This window comes from Coregonus clupeaformis, chromosome 8, assembly GCF_020615455.1.
Source record: "Coregonus clupeaformis isolate EN_2021a chromosome 8, ASM2061545v1, whole genome shotgun sequence".
In the NCBI taxonomy this organism is placed as follows: Eukaryota; Metazoa; Chordata; class Actinopteri; order Salmoniformes; family Salmonidae; genus Coregonus; species Coregonus clupeaformis.
The window spans coordinates 1,708,214-1,724,597 of NC_059199.1; the positions used below are offsets into that span (position 1 = coordinate 1,708,214).

A 16,384-nucleotide genomic window follows, 5' to 3' on the forward strand; every position below is an offset into this window, starting at 1 on the left:
AATGTGGGCATAAAATGACATAACTACATTGTAGTCTTTGCAAACATGATTTTTATAGACATCTTGATCAACCGACATTGCACATAATCCCCTCCAAAAGAAAAGCGCATACAAAAATAAGCATAATGAATTGAAGACATTTTTATTTTATTTTTTACCAGCCTCGATTATCAAATAGGGGGTGGGCAGCAGCTTTTTTTAGAATCTAGGGGTGGCAAGGGTCTCGTCGCAGCTCCCGGACCGTACCACACACACCTGCTTTGCTTTCATGTTATCAAACTTAAATAGAGGCTGGATCCTCTCTAATGTTTGTGCCCATTCTCAGTCAATTAAAGAACACTAGCTGGGGGTTTGTGGAATAACTGGGCATCCAAGCAGGTTTTTAATACACCTTTTTATAAAAAAAATGAAAGGGTGGGGGGGAAGTATTTTCTCATTTGTAAACACACCCCCCATATAACTTCCTCTCCTCCCCGTCCCCCCTTCTCCCATATGCAGTGTCTAGACAAGTCGGGGGGAGGCAGACATTAAAACACAAAATAAACTGAACAAAAATAATGCCAAAACTTAAAACTTCCAACCTGACAACGCAAGCAGTGGGTCCCACAGGATTTGAGCCTTCAATTGGCAACCAAATTACACCTGCAATATAGGTGGCCTTTCATTGAACACCAGAATGTCCCAAAATTATAAATTAAACAGGAAAAGCATCTTCAACACCTGGTGCTTGCCATCCCTTCAGAAGACTTGTGTACTTCCTCTAAAAACCATACGTAGAAAAATAACTAATGAATGGAACTAAATGGTCACATACTAGTGCCATCAGCTAGGAAACGCAAGAGGCACAACCCTAAACCCTCCTCCACCCAACCCCTGAAAGGTTGCATGAGTTTAGCACTGGGTCCCACCGCTTGCCTGGGGTCGCGTGACGCCATCCGCTCACAGACGTCATTCTGCGGCCATGGGAACTGTCGTGGCAGGTGCCTGGAAAGGAAGATTTCTAGACTTAGTTGGCCCATAACTATCCAATGAATCGATATTCAAATGATGAAACTGTACATAAAGGAATACCTACAGTAAGACTTCAGTAGCCAAGTTAAGACCAGTTACAACAGTTAGTAAAAGCAAGAGGGAGTATTGAAAAGACTTTGGGGTGCCTCTTACCTCTGGTGAATTGGGGATGGTTTTGGGGGAGGACTTGGGGGACATCCTGGGGGAGCCTTTAGGGGAGGACTTCGGAGAGGCCTTGAGGTCAGCTGGCTTGGAGGTCTGAGGGGGGGTGCTAGGCTCCAAAGCTGGCTTCTCTGTCCCATCCTAAGATATGAACAGAGGGGAAACTTAGCAACGTAACATCGTATTATTTTGTACGGGGGGAAACTTTGCATCGTAACATTACACAGGCAGCATTGAGCAGCTCACTTTAGAGACAGAGTTCGACTCAGAGTTCCTCTGCCTGCGGCGGCTGAACTGTCGGCGGGGTTTCTGGACGTCTTCATTGGCCTGCTTCCCGTTTGTCTGCTGGCCCTCCTGGGCCTCCTTCGCCTCCTTCACCTCCTTCTGCCCGTCCGCTGCCTGGCCTTCTAGTCTCTCGGTGAGGGCGCTGACCTCCTGCTGACCCTCCCCGGGGGGTGGGCGAGGGCGGAATGGCCTGAGAAGGTTAGATGGCGTGGGACAAAGTCAAACGTGCGCAGCCAAATAGGCCTAAAAAGATATCCACAAACTGCTAAGATCCATTGACATTTTAACATCCCATCCCAAATAAACTAGCCGGCACAAAAACACCATGTCACGAGTCTCACCTGCGGAACCTGCGCGGTGGCGGCCTCTGCTGGTCGCCTTCCACTGCCTCGCCCTGGGGAGAGAACAGACAGCACGACACTTGAAGGGGAAAACAGATTACACAACAGATATTCACAGGAGGTCCAACCTTCAACCCCTTTCCTCCATTTGCAGACATTTACGAACTGGACAGGAGGAAGCAAATTCCTAGTAAAGGAATCTGGACAAGTGGAAGCAAATTGCTGGTAGTAAATTCCATTCAACATTACTTTGTCCATCCGTTTTTCTCTTCAAATAAGTCGACATGAATGAGGGGACTTTCAACTGTTGGGATGCACCTTTTCATCCTCCTCCTCCTCACCTCTTGTCCTTCCCGTCTTGGTCGGCGGGGCCTGCGTCGTCGCGGTGCCGGTCGTTCTCCGCCATTCTCTCCTCCCCCTTCGCCTTCCGAGGTGGGGACAGAGGTGCCGTCACCCTTCTCGTCATCGGGCCGAGGGCTGCGAGGGGAGAAGCGGCGGCGGAAGCGACGTTTGTTGGGCGCATAGCGGCTGCCTTTGACAGGAACGCTGCCAGGCCCGGTCACATTGGCTGCCTCCGAACCCTGAGGGGGAAAGAGAGAGCTTGTAGGGAGATATTTAAAACAATGATGTCCTTGAATTCTCAATGTGCAATTCAAACAGTTTGAGTGACATTCAAATGAAAGGGATAGTTCACTCAATCTTCCCCATTCATTTGACATTTCTCCAACTGCATAAAGCTGCACACCTTATGGTATAAAACTGAACTTCACTTACAACTAAGTCAGAGGCACGAAAAGGTCTGTCAAGATTAGATTTGTGTGAACTATCCCTTTAAGGCTTGTTAATAATGGGTGATATAAAATTAAGACCATTCTTACAGGTTTGCCTACCTTGGCGGCCTCGACCACGTCAAACTCCACCACCTCCCCGTCCCCAACACTGCGAAGGAACTTCCTGGGGTTGTTCTTCTTGATGGCAGTCTAAACAGCAGATGGATTGGGTGATGTGATACAGGGTTGTATTCACTAGTCAAACAGAAGAAAACAGACAAACAGAGGGGGACTACCTGAACTGATCCAATAAGAAACCCTTGTTTTCCCCATTGTAAAACAGTGTGCACTAATGAATGTGACCCAGTGGTATGAAGCAGCAGGTGCTCTTCCTGACATGGACTTCATCTTGCTGGGCTTACCTGATGAACAAAGACATCTTCTTTGGTGTCGTTTCTGAGAGGGGAAAAATAACATCAGTTATGACAACTCCCATCCATGTTAAGATGTCAGATACCTGTATTATAGAGCGCATGCATTGTGTCAAATGAAATGCCCAATGAGTGTACAGTTCAATTGCACATCAGACCACCACATTACACAAAATTAATTATTCAGGGTACAGTCTTGTGCATAACATGGTACCTGTTGATAAAGCCATATCCATTGCGCACGTTGAACCATTTCACGGTGCCTTGGACTGCAGTGGCTGCAACAACAACGATATTATTATTTTTTACCTTTATTTTGTTAGGGCGTCATGCTGGGACAAAGGTGTCTTTTACAGATGAGCCCTGAATACACTTCAATACACACATCAATAAACGAAAAGTAAAAATCATAGAAAAGGTCCTCAATCAGCCTTTTGGATAAATACTATATCACAAATATCAAATTCAAGTCAAAATTCAAGTCAATTATCCATCAATGAATAGCGTTTGAAGCCTTAAAGGGAAAATATTATATTACAATCATTTGTAAAATGTTCTCCCTTATCTCAACCAAAGCGCTTTAAGCTGCAGAATATGGCATTCGTGTCAATCATTAACAATACTTGAGTAGAACCTACGGACTAGGTCAAGTGGGACTAGTATTTCCTGTGAAAACAGTTATAGTTTCAACATCGTAGTTTGTGCAGAAGTGCAATACATGAGTACACCTAGCAGTTTGATTGATGTAACTAAAATATAAAAAAAAAGGTAATTTCCACCTCTATTGGACTGTTGAATGGCAACTTCAGTCAAAGAATTTGCACCACAGCGCAATGTAATGCTGAAAACATTTTATGAAAGCCCAGGACGTGGCAAATAAGTATGGACAAGTGATCATTTTGATCCGAAGTACTGTCAGATGGGAAATCAGACTTCAAATCGATGATCAAGCAATGACCTACACCTGTGAACGAATTCCCTCCCCCTTGGAACACGTGACATCTGATAAAGTGAAATTAGGGTATTATTGTGACACCATTAGCCTACATTCAACCACGTCAATAACTCAAAATGTTTGTTTTGATAATGAATTAAAATCCGATAAAAACGGTGTGCATCTATACAGGTTGGCACATCAATACCAACCGCACAAATCCGCGAGGGGTCATTTGAGAAAACTTGTCATATGCGCTTGTTGAATAATATTTGTCTCAGCATTGATGTCCTAATCTTATAATGGAGCAAACATTAAATCAAATGATATTAAATTGTATTCATCCCAAGTCCGTGCGTAAAATATGATGGACGTGAAACTCGAGAAACGAAACACTCCAAAAACTGCTTAGGTTCAGCACAATTTGACCTGGGTGTACAATGTGGGCTACTCCCATAGATTAACATTACCCAAGACCTACTAACTGACAGACACTGAAAACATAGCCTACGCACTTTCCAGCTACCCACTTTTTAGCCTACTGACATCTTTTACGCATTGATTTGAAACACCTGGCCAACGTTGCTGGCTTGGTAAATCCACACACATATAACACTAACAAATTCTTCAAACTTTTGACAAGGAAGATCTCTTTGCCACTAGTAATTCTACTTTCCCTACCTATAATTTTTCTCTCCGGCTGTGGCGGTTCTTCCACCGGTGCCGACGATGGGGCGCTCTGCGCTTCTGTGTCGGTCATACTCGTACGGATACACGTTTACAATAATGCCCCCCTCCTGTCCAAACTTGCTCAGACCGCCACCGCAAACTTTTTATCCAGACAAACGCCCAAGATTCACGACGTTAACCGCGCCCTCATTGGTTTCATAATAGCCAATCCAGCAGTCTCATTGGCTCAGCAAGGAATGCAATTGGAAGGGCCAAGGCCGCGAATAATGACAGGTTTGAAATTGAAAGCAGGTAGGTAGACCGGTGATAGCCTGAATGAGGTGTTGTTATGCATGCAACCTCTCAGGACTGTAAACCAGCGGGCATGGCCTATAGGATGTACAAATTATTCTGAAAGCAAAAAGCATAGGAAACATTAACATAGGAAACATTAGCATAGGAAACAATGTGTGTTTAAAACTCAGTGGAATCCAGATGGCCTATCTATCATATACATAGGCTACTAGATCTTATTGGTGTTACCTTCTCCTATAGCATGAGTAATGAGCTTATTATATATATTTAATAATAATAATACAACAATAACGCACAAAGTAGGCTCTAGCCTAATGCATACTTAGGCTTAGCCTAATTGGTCAGTCAATAATGTAGGCTAAATAGCCCCCATATCCTGCTTGTCTAGTCTGTTGCTACAGGCCCTAGGCAACTACAGAACCACACCCTGGTGTGCACCTGTCTCTCTGTTGTGGACATTACAGCTCGTGCTGTACATTAGACACAGTCCCGCGCCAAATCAGTCAGCACAAACACCCCAGGCAGACATGGTAATCAAAAGGCCCCGGCCCCTCGACTTTTCTCAGGCCCATGCCCTGACTCGCATGTCACCAGTCCCAACTCTCCCCACCCCTCCATTTTACCTCAGCGCCTCCACCTGGCCCTTTGGCCCTCCATACATAGGTCATGGGATTCATGTTTCACTGGGATAAATTTAACCCAGCGCCTCCACGAACTGCCAAGTTCTTCGGGGCCAACCACTGGACACTGACTGTGACTGCCACCATGTCAATACCACCATTGGGGGCAATACCACCACAGGTAGCTTCTCACAAAGTGCAAAGACTTTTACCAATAATAAGACGCTGTTATTAGGCCTGGCCTACATCAGCAACATATATTCAGCATTAAAACCAGAACACCCTAAAACCTAAATCTACTTAAAACAAAAAAAAAGGTTTAACATTTTACTATAGCATAATATTGCCTTGAAAATCAAATATGGTGAAGGGTAAGGGTTCATTTTCTATTGAGGCTTCGGTCAGTATCCGAGTGTGTGTAATTGTTTTTATGTGTTGCGTTTAGATTCAATTGCATATGCATAGTAGCATTATGCATAGGATAGGATTGATGTCAAACGGAAGGACACGGATGGTAAACACATGATTCTGCCAGTGTCTGTTTGTGCTAAGTTGGAGATCATAGACTCGAATGTTAGACTCAACGTTCATATCTGTTGATAGTATTGCCGTCAGACTACTGAAGGCACATGGACCAAGGACAGGGGTTGTTGGTGTTATTGTATCGTGTGACTTCCTGATGTTGTGAGATTCTCTCTGGTGTTTACAGAACACTGGAGCTGTGAGATAAGGATATCAGTGCCGGCTTAGACAAATCAGTTGTAGTAGTTGAGCATGTACCAATGAATGGCTGCAGTATAGCCGTTAACATTGATGATGATAATGAGTTTGATGCATGGAATGTTAAGGCATAAGTGTATGAAAGCGTGCATTCTTATTCTGTCCTCGAGCTGTTGTTGTCTATTCATGTTCTGTATTGTCTTGTTTCATGTTTTGTGTGGACCTCAGGAACAGTAGGTGCTGCTTTAGCAGTAGCTAATGGGAATCCTAATAAAATACTAAAATACTAATTACATGGTGCTTAAAAAAACGTCCATATTCTTATTCCCGAAGATAACGATCATTAGAATGAATGAGAGGGGCCCCATGCTTAGTGCATGCACTCGGGCTTGTTGGCTAGAAAATATTAATCTCTGTTACTTAATGCAGTTGAGATAAATGTATGTAATTTTATTCTGGTTCTGAGATCATTTGGACAAGAGGTTCCATTCCAAGTCTCTCGATATTCCCGTGATTTTGGCCCCCTCCCCTGTTCTAGAATCTGAGGCTTGAGGGTGACCACGCCTGCGCACTGAGCACCATACTGCCGAGGTTCGTTTCATGGGTATTTGAAAAGGGTGAGTGAGGGAGTGAGCGAAAGGTGGAGAGTGCTAGGCTTTAAGGTTCACACTCTTTTTAGGCTGGCGGCTGACCTAAGCGTGCGCCCCCTAACGAGAACGATTTCGACGGTGCGGAGGATAGTGGAAGCGACTGGAATGAGAGAATAATAAAGTGAGAGCTGATTTAGGAGAAAAGAAACGACAGGCAGAGGCACGGAGGCGGTAGACACCAGCCAGACAACCGTTAGCTACGGACAGAGAGAGAGACAATAAGGAATAAATAAAAAGGGGGACGGTTTGACATTTCTGTAAAGCGCACAGAGTAACCAAATTGTGGAAAGCTTAGTACACCGGGTAAGTTAGCCTACTTATCATAACATGAAAATAACGGGCGTGATCTTGCGTGAGAATAACATTGCATATGCACATGGCTGCTCATAGCTGTCACGTTATTTTCATACTACATAGCTGGTCACTTGTGAGCGTTGTGTGATGATAGCCTAGTAATAAAACAACATTGTATTGTTGGATAACTCTCCAGCTAATCGTTTGTTTCCAGTTTGATAGCCTGTAAGCAATAGGCTGTTAAATTGACCCTCGCTCACTAATAAAGTTTTCGTTACCTATCAGCCCACTACATTTATTTCATCCATATCACCGGTGGTACGATTTTATGCGTAAAAATTGACCCAAATAACTTGGACCGAAACTCAACCTGCCACTATGCTGCCGTAGCCTTCTTATACGCATTAGCTTAGTCATTTTACTGTAGTAGCCTACATTCCAATTAGCAACGTGCAACATCGCCTATTCAATGTATCAAGATCAAGATATATCCTTATGTACTTAATGTAACAATGTAACACACTGAAATGGCCACGCACTAATGCCATAATGTTGCACTTGGCTCTCGAAGGGAGCGGCGCCCCCAGTTATAGTGGGCCTCAGCCGCTGAGCAGTGCGCATGCATGCAGCGACACCGTCACTGACAGCCCGTTAACGTTTTGTGCGCACTAGGCCGCACTCGGCTCCAACACTGCGGAGCAAGACGCGTGCTATAAAAAGGTGGCTAATATGTTAAATTAACATATCCTTATTATTAATAAGTGTGTTTACGTGAGTCTATTAATCTCAAAGTGGCCTTGTGTGTGTCAAGCGCCATAGATAAGACGCTACCATAATACTCAGTGTCGTTTACCAGTAGGCTATGGCTGCAGACCGAATTAAATCATAGTAGTTTACCTGGAATATGGCAATATGGGGCCGGCCATACTTTTGTAGAGCTTTCTCTTGAATGGAGATTACTTTCCACCTTTATCTTTGCCATTACTCTAATAGCAAGTTGACCGTTGTAATATTCTTGACATTATAACCGAAAAGCCAGACGCACGCGTGCACTGCTCTTGGCTAGACATGGGGCCTTTCCTTGAATCGCGTCCACTCTGCCACATAATCACTTACACAAACTCAGCAAATAATAGACTTGTTTGTTTCCATATTTCATTATTTGAAAATCTTCCTATTTTTGTGTCAATGGCACAAAATGAACATAAAGAAGGCCTATAAATGATTGAGTAAACCGTTCTATCCTTTTGCTCATGGTGAGTAGGCTATGGCTGACTGGTCCAGGTGCCATCTCGCTGTTACTTTATTTAGCTCAGTCGGCTCGTTTTCTCTCTCCTTATGGAAGTGAACCAGCTCTTCATTCATTTTCTATTCAATGAATAATGTTGCATTTCTTAAAGTTAATAAGTAAAATTATGCAATTACTCCACTGAAGTGTGGTCATTTGGACAAATTTCAAATGATTATTGAAAATGAACAGAGGGGGACAGGATAGGCCTACTGCAGACTTCATTATACTACATACAGTGTAATGTCATACCAAGTGCAGTAGGTCATACTTTTTGTATTGCTTACTAATGTGTTTATTGTTAATAATAGGAGATTAGCAGGAGTACACTCCCTTTGTATACATTTATTATTTAGCAATGTCTTTTAAACATCTATTGTAGACTTATCAACAAATAGCTCATTTCCAAATCATAAGCCTTAACCAATATGTATTAGAATGGAGTTAGAGGCAAGTAGACCACTTGGAGTTATTGGTCTGCCCTGAACTCCCCTCCCCATCCCACAGGACTCCTCCCCCTACCGCAGGACTCCTCTGCCCTGAACCCCCCTCCCCCTCCCCAACCCCAGAACTCCCCCTCCCCAGGACTCCTCCCCCTACCCCAGGACTATTTGAGTGGTGTCCTTACCAGTGATGGTCATTACCAGCAGTGTCATTAACCAGTTCTTAGTCCTCGTTAACCTCTCTCCATATCCCCATTTCCCTCTCCTTGCTGTGACGTCGTGGGCTCGGCAGCAGGTATGGCAGACGCAGACGTCGACTTCCAGACAGGCGATGCCGGAGCATCCGCCACCTTCCCCCAGCAGTGCTCGGCCCTGCGCAAGAATGGCTTCGTGGTGCTGAAGGGACGACCCTGCAAGATCGTGGAGATGTCCACCTCCAAGACCGGAAAACATGGCCACGCTAAGGTCAGTGGTGCCTGACTGTAACCATTTTTATAGCTCTGGCTAGTGAGTGATAATAAGGATGTTGTGTTCCATGCAGACATAATTACATTGATCAGAGTAATGAGGAAGAGTGGCTGTGGCTGTTACCTTGAATTGAATTCGGTAAGACATTAATCCAGTCAAAAGACGAAGAATACTTTCTCACATTTGCAGCGTTATCCTGAACTTCACACTATATATCTTGTCTATGTGGTGTGTGTCTATGTGCTGTGTGTCTGCCAGCTTCATAAACAGTTTGTGTTTTGTTTTCTTTATGGGCAGGTCCACATGGTTGGTATTGACATCTTCAACGGCAAGAAGTATGAGGATATCTGTCCCTCCACCCACAACATGGACGTACCCAACATCAAGAGACTGGACTACCAGGTGAAGGGACAAAGTAGTGAGGAGGAGAGAAAGGACGGAGGGAGAGAGGGAGAAGTAGAGAGAAAGAGATGTTGCCAGTTTGAGTGAGATGGCCATTTAGCCAGAACTCACTCTCTAACTGAATGGCCACGTCACTGGTAATAGATGTCCCTTGAGTATTCTGATTCCCTATTTCTAATTCCCTGACTCACGCCCCTGCCTCAAATCAAATCCAATTTAATTTGTCACATGCGCCGAACCTGCCCTTGTTGACGCACACTGGAAGATCTGAGTGGTTCTGAGGGCATTGATTAGGTGTCAACAGTATCGTGAAATCTCCCTCTAGCCTATTAACAGACTAAGTGGAGACATCAGCATTTTTCCTGTACCAATCCAGTGGGAAAGTGAGGGAAAGTCAATGAGGGTAGAGGAACGCATAGTAGAATTTGTGCTGATGTAGGTGAAGGTCATTATTTAGTAAAACACTGGGATGGAATGCCTTTGACCTACACCAGCACACGTTCCAAACTCTTTCATGGTCCTTAGAGCTGGATAGGGAACCTTGAGTAGGTAGCTGTTCTCATTTTCATCCTCTTGGGCTGGGAGACTCTGGCACTGTGGGTGGGGGTGACAGTCAGTTGATTGGAGTGCCACAGGAGCTCTAATTGGTAGACTGGCAGTGCATTGGCAATCACAAAAGGGGCAGAAACTAAAAGAAAGACCCTATTTCACATGTTGTCTCTATCTTTTCTGTCATCATAACACAACCTTATTGTCATTTCTTCCCATCCTTTCCCTCCCTCCTCACTTCCCCCTGCAGTTGATTGGGATCACGGATGGTTACCTGTCTCTGCTCCAGGACAGTGGTGAGGTGAGAGAGGACCTGAAGATGCCAGAGGGAGACATGGGCAAAGAGATCGAAACCAAGTATGACGCTGGAGAGGAGATTCTGGTCAGTGGTGTTCCCTTTTCCTCCCTTCTTCTTCTTCTTCTTCTTCTTCTTCTTCTTCTTCTTCTATGATTCTCCCTGGAGAGGAAATCACCTACAGTATGTCCCTATTTAGCGTTATGGTTTTGTAAGACACAGTGTTGCATAGCTCTAATCAGGTGTGTAGATAGACATATCTGATTCATGTTTTCCTCTCCTCTTCTGATCCATGTATTGTGTGTGTTTGGTGGAAATTCCTTACTTATAGGTCGTTATCAATAAAATGTCACAATAGCGTTCGATTTGGCTGCTGGGAGGCAAGGAGACCTCCAGCTCTGCTTAAACCATTGACAACTATGTGCCGTTTTCAAGGGATTGTTAAATAAATGTTATAACTATTTGGTTTTAATATCATCACCTCTTGTCAGAACTACACATTTCCGATTATTCCACATTTAGCTCTATCACCAGAGTTATACAGCAATCAGTAAAGGTCAATTCATCATGTATTTTCAGATACGTGAGGGTAACCAGAGCCATTTGGCATGTAGCTAGCTAGATAGCTAAAGCAAACAACATGTGTCATTTAGCTTGCTTCATCAGAGATTAGCCTTTTGGAAAGAGCTTTTCATCGTCCTGGTAAAGTTGTCAGTCAGACTACTGTCATCACCACTATAGATGGCAAGCAAATCAAACAATATTTGGATAGCCATCTAGTTTATCCCCTGAAAGTTAGCTTGTTAACTAGCCATATTGTCGTGATCTGTTATTAGCTAGCTAGCCAATTTTAAGTGGTCCATCAGTCAATGTAGTCTATCATGTCTATCATTAGGTCAGTAACGTTACATCGGCAAATTCGCCCTTCTGCTGCTTGACAGGATGGGATATTAACCTAAACCACTCAGGTATAGATCACTTTTATTCAAATATCTAATTAATGGTGGCCAATATTGACAGATATCATGAGGCTACCGTCATGTATCTGAAATTACATGATCAATTGATGTTTACTGATCATGAAAAGCATGCAGTTATGCCTACTTGCTGTAGGTTTATAATTCTGATGATAGAGCTAAATGTGCGCAATTGTTTTGCATGGAATAATCTGAAATGTGAAGTTCTGACTATGCTCTTCAAGAGGTGATGCCATTACAACCAAATAGTTCACATTTATTTAATAATCCCTTGAAAACGGCACTCAGTTGTCAATGGTTTTAGCAGAGCTGCGGGTCTCCATGCCCCCCAGAAGGAAAATCAAACGCTCTGTACCTTATTGGGATGTTTCATTGATAACAACCTATTATAGCTGCTATTGTCACATTGAACCCGTATACTTCTGGGAATTGATTGTCCCTGTCACCAACTGTTCAAACTATCAGAGAACACACTGGCTTAGCATAGCATGCAAATACCCTCACTTCACAGTTAACAATGAAGATTGGCAGCACTAGAGATACATGGAATTCATCAGTAAGACTGTACCAAGCTCCCAGCAGCTCTCTGCATTCCCAAGTCAACCGGCTGTAAAAGTTGAAGTGTTATGGTTTGGGGGTAACAGTTACCTAAAGTCTCAGGGAAGGGGATGATGTCACAGCCTAAGATGGCCACACCTAGTTTACTTCCACTACTCCTGCAAAGTTATTTTTCTTATAATAAAAAACACATACTTTTTGTTTGTTTCCCAGATCACTGTTCTGTCTGCAATGAATGAGGAGGCTGCAGTTGCCATCAAGGCCATGGCTAAATAAGACACTACAGGTAAACACAGAAGCTTTCAGTATCCCAACCGAACTACCCGTCACCGCTCACCTCAGTCATACACACACTGCCTGTGACAAAAGTGGCTGGAAATGTGCGGTGTGTGTGTGTGTGTCATGCCATACCATTTATTTGTATGTTTATTTATCAGCCAAGGTTAGGTACACGCTTTGCTTTGCCTAACGACATGCTGAAACATTTTGGCTGGTACACAGGCTACTTATTTATTTAGTTTACTAGAATGTGTAGTCTTCATGGTGACTGCAGTATACAGTACCAGTCAAAAGTTTGGACACACCTACTCATTCAAGGGTTTTTCTTTATTTTTTACTATTTTCGACATTGTAGAATAATAGTGAAGACATCATTACTATGAAATAACACACATGGAATCATGTAGTAACCAAAAAAGTGTTAAACAAATCAATATATTTTGTATTTTATATTCTTCAAAGTAGCCACCCTTTGCCTTGATGACAGCTTTGCGCACTCTTGGCATTCTCTCAACCAGCTTCACCTGGAATGCTTTTCCAACAGTCTTGAAGGAGTTCCCACATATGCTGAGCACTTGTTGGCTGCTTTTCCTTCACTCTGGGGTCCAACTCATCCCAAACCATCTCAATTTGGATGAGGTTGGGTGATTGTGGAGGCCAGGTCATCTGATGCAGCACTCCATCACTCTCCTTCTTGGTCAAATAGCCCTTACACAGCCTGGAGGTGTGTTGGGTCATTGTCCTGTTGAAAAACAAATGATAGTCCCACTAAGCGCAAACCAGATGGGATAGCGTATCGCTGCAGAATGCTGTGGTAGCCATGCTGGTTAAGTGTGCCTTGAAGTAAATCATAGACAGTGTCACCAGCAAAGCACCCTCACACCATCACACCTCCTCCTCCATGCTTTACGGTGGGAAATACACATGCAGAGATCATCCGTTCACCCACAGAATATTAGGACGTCATCCAAATACACGAAGACGCTGTAGTCGAGGAGGTCCCGGAGCACGTCATTGACCAACGCCTGGAACACCGCAGGTGCATTGGCTGGACCGAACGGCATGACTTGATACTCGTAATGCCCACTGGGTGTGTTAAAAGCCGTCTTCCACTCGTCCCCCTCCCGAATCCTCACCAGGTTGTAGGCATTGCGTAAGTCCAGCTTGGTGAAGACTTGGGCTCCCTGCAATGACTCGAATGCCGTCGTCATCAGGGGGAGTGGATAGCGGTTCTTAACTGGAGATTCCGCTGCTGCGGCTTCCGCTCCGCCGGCTGCCGGGGCTGGTCGGGTGTCCACCCGGCTCTGCATGCCGATTGTCAGCTGGCGGAGATTCTCAATGATCTGCTGCAGGCTGCGGTCGTGTTGGTTCAGCATAGCTCCCTGTGTTGCCAATGCGCTCCGATACTGTGCTGCCTCCGCTGGGTCCCTATTGGCTCAGTTTTCTGTACGGGTTGGTGTGAGGTGTGACCAAGGTGCGGTGCAGGATATACAGTAGGCAGTAGGTAGAGATGGTGAAACAAGGATATTTACTGGTGGTCCCGAAGCCAAAATACAAAACAACGGACTTATCACGATAAAAGAAAGGCAGTGGGTCGCTCCGGAACTGCGACCCCCTCCTGTAACAGGAACTCCAGGTGAAGCTGGTTGAGAGAATACCAAGAGTGTGCAAAGCTGTCATCAAGGCAAAGGGTAGCTATTTGAAGAATCTCAAATCTCAAATATATATATATAACACTTTTGGTTACTACATGATTCCATATGTGTTATTTCATAGTTTTGATGTCTTCACTATTATTCTACAATGTAGAAAATAGTACAAATAAAGAAAAATGAGTAGGTGTTGAATGAGTAGGTGTTCTAAAACTTTTGACAAGTAGTGTGTATATATATATATATATATATATATTATAAATAATTGTTTTATATAGATTCCCATGCTTGGTGTATTTGTGTGAGTGTAATGGTGTATTTCAGTGGTATTCAAACTTTTTCAGAGGGGACCCAATTTTTTTTGCCAGAATTTCTGGGGACCCAATTTTTTCCCAAGAATTTCTTGCAACCCCACCCCAAAGCTAATGACACTGCCTTAAAATCTGTCAAGTCGTATTACATCAACAAATAACCTTCAATTCATTGCATTGTCATCGCTTATCAAAATGAAAAGAAACCAATAAATACATTTAGTCAATAAAATAGTATTTTTCTAATTATCTTTCTCAAAAGGTTTGTATATTGTCACATACAATAGTCTGTATTCTTAAAGGGATACTTGGGGATTTTGGCAATGAGGCCCTTTATCTACTTTCCCAGAGTCAGATGAACCTGTGGATACCAGTTTTATGTCTATGCGTGCAATTGCGTTAGCACAATGACTGGAAGTATATGGGTATCTGCTAGCATGCTAGCAGAGACCTATAGACTCAGATACCTATAGACCTCCAGTCATTGTGCTAATGTTAGTTAGCACTGGCTTGCTAAACTACCTCTAACTTCCTTCATAATGAACACAGACATAAAAATGGTATCCACAAGTTCACCTGACTCTGGGGAAGTAGATAAAGGGCCTCATTGCCAAAATCCTGAAGTATCCCTTTAATTTGAACAATTAAGAGTACCTACCCCACTGCAGTTCTGCCGCCACCCTGACTTTGAATACCACTGGATATGAAATGTGCACTATGTGAGGTCAAGGTTGTTGGCTACTGTATTTTGATGACGTGTGAAAGGATCTTTGTGTTTGTCGAGTGTTCGGAGTGTGTACTGTACCTCAAAGAACTTGAGAACTGTTTTGTATTGATGCACACTAAATTAAACTGTCCGCTTGTTTTCTTTCTTCCTCGTCACTTCATCTTCTCTTTCCTCTTTTTATTTTTCTATTTTTCTACCTATCCTACCCCTGTCCTTTCCTTGTCCTCCCCACTCTCTTTCAGGGGTTAACAAGATGCACTGGATCTGGAAAAAGGAGGGAACAAAGCCATGGCAATGCTATTCTCCCTCATTCTCTTTCTCTTTCCTAAACTCTCTCCACTTTCTCACCCTTCTCTGGGTAAAATTGGAAACTAATTTCAATAAATAATTAGAAATTGCAAACAGTCAAAACATTCTCTCACACACACACACACAGCATACAGTACACCAGTACAGACGAAAACGGAGAGAGAAGAAAGGTAGAATGGAGAAAGAAGTGCTCTCTCACAAACAAATTGCTGCCTGTAAGGACGTAGGTAGCTACTGCACCTACAGTCAGGAGAGGGGTGGTGGAAAATGTCTCAAATGTCTGTTTTGTCAATTCTCTCCTGATTCATCAAGGGCTTCTTCAACTCTAGATTTATGATGAGTGATGCTGTTCTGTTTAGGAGCTCATTCAGCGGGAGCGCTGTGCTCGTAATGTTACAATAGAAATATAGCATACAGAACTGGCACCATTTTCAATGATGTAACAATGGAGATTTGTCAGGTATATACATTACATTTCTATCTGATTTTCAGAGCGATCCGCCCTTCTGAATGAGCCCCATATGTCCTATTGAATATTGTGTGTAACATATATCACCTAAACCAGTCTATTTAAGCAATAAGGTACGAGGGGGTGTGGTACATGGCCAATATACCACGGCTAAGGGCTGTTCTTAGGCACAGCTCTTAGCCGTGGTATGTTGTCCATATACCACAAACCCCTGAGGTGCCTTATTGCTATTATAAACTGGTTACCAATGTAATTAGAGCAGTAAAAATACATGTTTTGTCATACCCGTGGTATACAGTCTGATATACCACGGCTGTCAGCCAATCAGCATTCAGGGCTCGAACCACCCAGTTTATAATAACGTACATCACCTAAACCTGTCTGTTAAAATATGTCAAGATTTACATGCCAGGATCAGATCTTTCGGAGTAGGAGTTGAACAAGCGTCACATACA

At 43.5% G+C, this 16,384-nt stretch overlaps 2 protein-coding genes across 6 annotated transcripts; one reads left to right on the plus strand and one right to left on the minus strand.

Annotated features, from left to right (window-relative positions):
• Positions 1-31: 31 nt before the first annotated feature.
• Positions 32-4,784, minus strand: LOC121571136 (Y-box-binding protein 2-B-like). 2 transcript variants are annotated; one of them, XM_045221710.1, is made up of 9 exons: positions 4,616-4,784; positions 3,215-3,278; positions 2,992-3,025; positions 2,690-2,779; positions 2,141-2,380; positions 1,800-1,852; positions 1,420-1,648; positions 1,165-1,314; positions 32-984 (listed from the first exon to the last, which is right to left on the minus strand). In XM_045221710.1, the coding sequence occupies exons 1-9, from the start codon at positions 4,692-4,694 to the stop codon at positions 949-951; spliced, it is 975 nt and encodes a 324-aa protein (XP_045077645.1). In that variant the 5' UTR covers positions 4,695-4,784; the 3' UTR covers positions 32-948. The 2 variants fall into 2 exon arrangements, with proteins under 2 accessions (XP_045077645.1, XP_045077644.1); XM_045221709.1 differs by having other exon boundaries at positions 2,678-2,779.
• Positions 4,785-6,881: 2,097 nt separating this feature from the next.
• On the plus strand, positions 6,882-15,631 carry LOC121571137 (eukaryotic translation initiation factor 5A-1). 4 transcript variants are annotated; one of them, XM_041882449.2, is made up of 6 exons: positions 6,882-7,211; positions 9,226-9,398; positions 9,699-9,803; positions 10,603-10,734; positions 12,396-12,468; positions 15,394-15,631. In XM_041882449.2, the coding sequence occupies exons 2-5, from the start codon at positions 9,231-9,233 to the stop codon at positions 12,456-12,458; spliced, it is 468 nt and encodes a 155-aa protein (XP_041738383.1). In that variant the 5' UTR covers positions 6,882-7,211; positions 9,226-9,230; the 3' UTR covers positions 12,459-12,468; positions 15,394-15,631. The 4 variants fall into 4 exon arrangements, with proteins under 4 accessions (XP_041738383.1, XP_041738384.1, XP_041738385.1 ...); XM_041882450.2 differs by having other exon boundaries at positions 9,229-9,398; XM_041882451.2 differs by having other exon boundaries at positions 6,882-7,029.
• The last annotated feature ends 753 nt before the right edge of the window (positions 15,632-16,384 follow it).

What these genes read in the sequence shown, in the direction of transcription:
- LOC121571136 (XM_045221709.1), bottom strand. Translation starts at nt 4,694, where the DNA reads ATGACCGACACAGAAGCGCAGAGCGCCCCATCGTCGGCACCGGTGGAA. An exon ending in GGATATGGCTTTATCAACAG is followed by an intron (nt 3,026 to 3,214) that starts GTACCATGTTAT and finishes TTCCCCTCTCAG; the next exon opens with AAACGACACCAAAGAAGATG. An exon ending in CCATCCCCAATTCACCAGAG is followed by an intron (nt 985 to 1,164) that starts GTAAGAGGCACC and finishes CTTCCTTTCCAG; the next exon opens with GCACCTGCCACGACAGTTCC.
- LOC121571137 (XM_041882449.2), top strand. Translation starts at nt 9,231, where the DNA reads ATGGCAGACGCAGACGTCGACTTCCAGACAGGCGATGCCGGAGCATCC. An exon ending in GAAAACATGGCCACGCTAAG is followed by an intron (nt 9,399 to 9,698) that starts GTCAGTGGTGCC and finishes CTTTATGGGCAG; the next exon opens with GTCCACATGGTTGGTATTGA. An exon ending in ACGCTGGAGAGGAGATTCTG is followed by an intron (nt 10,735 to 12,395) that starts GTCAGTGGTGTT and finishes TTTGTTTCCCAG; the next exon opens with ATCACTGTTCTGTCTGCAAT.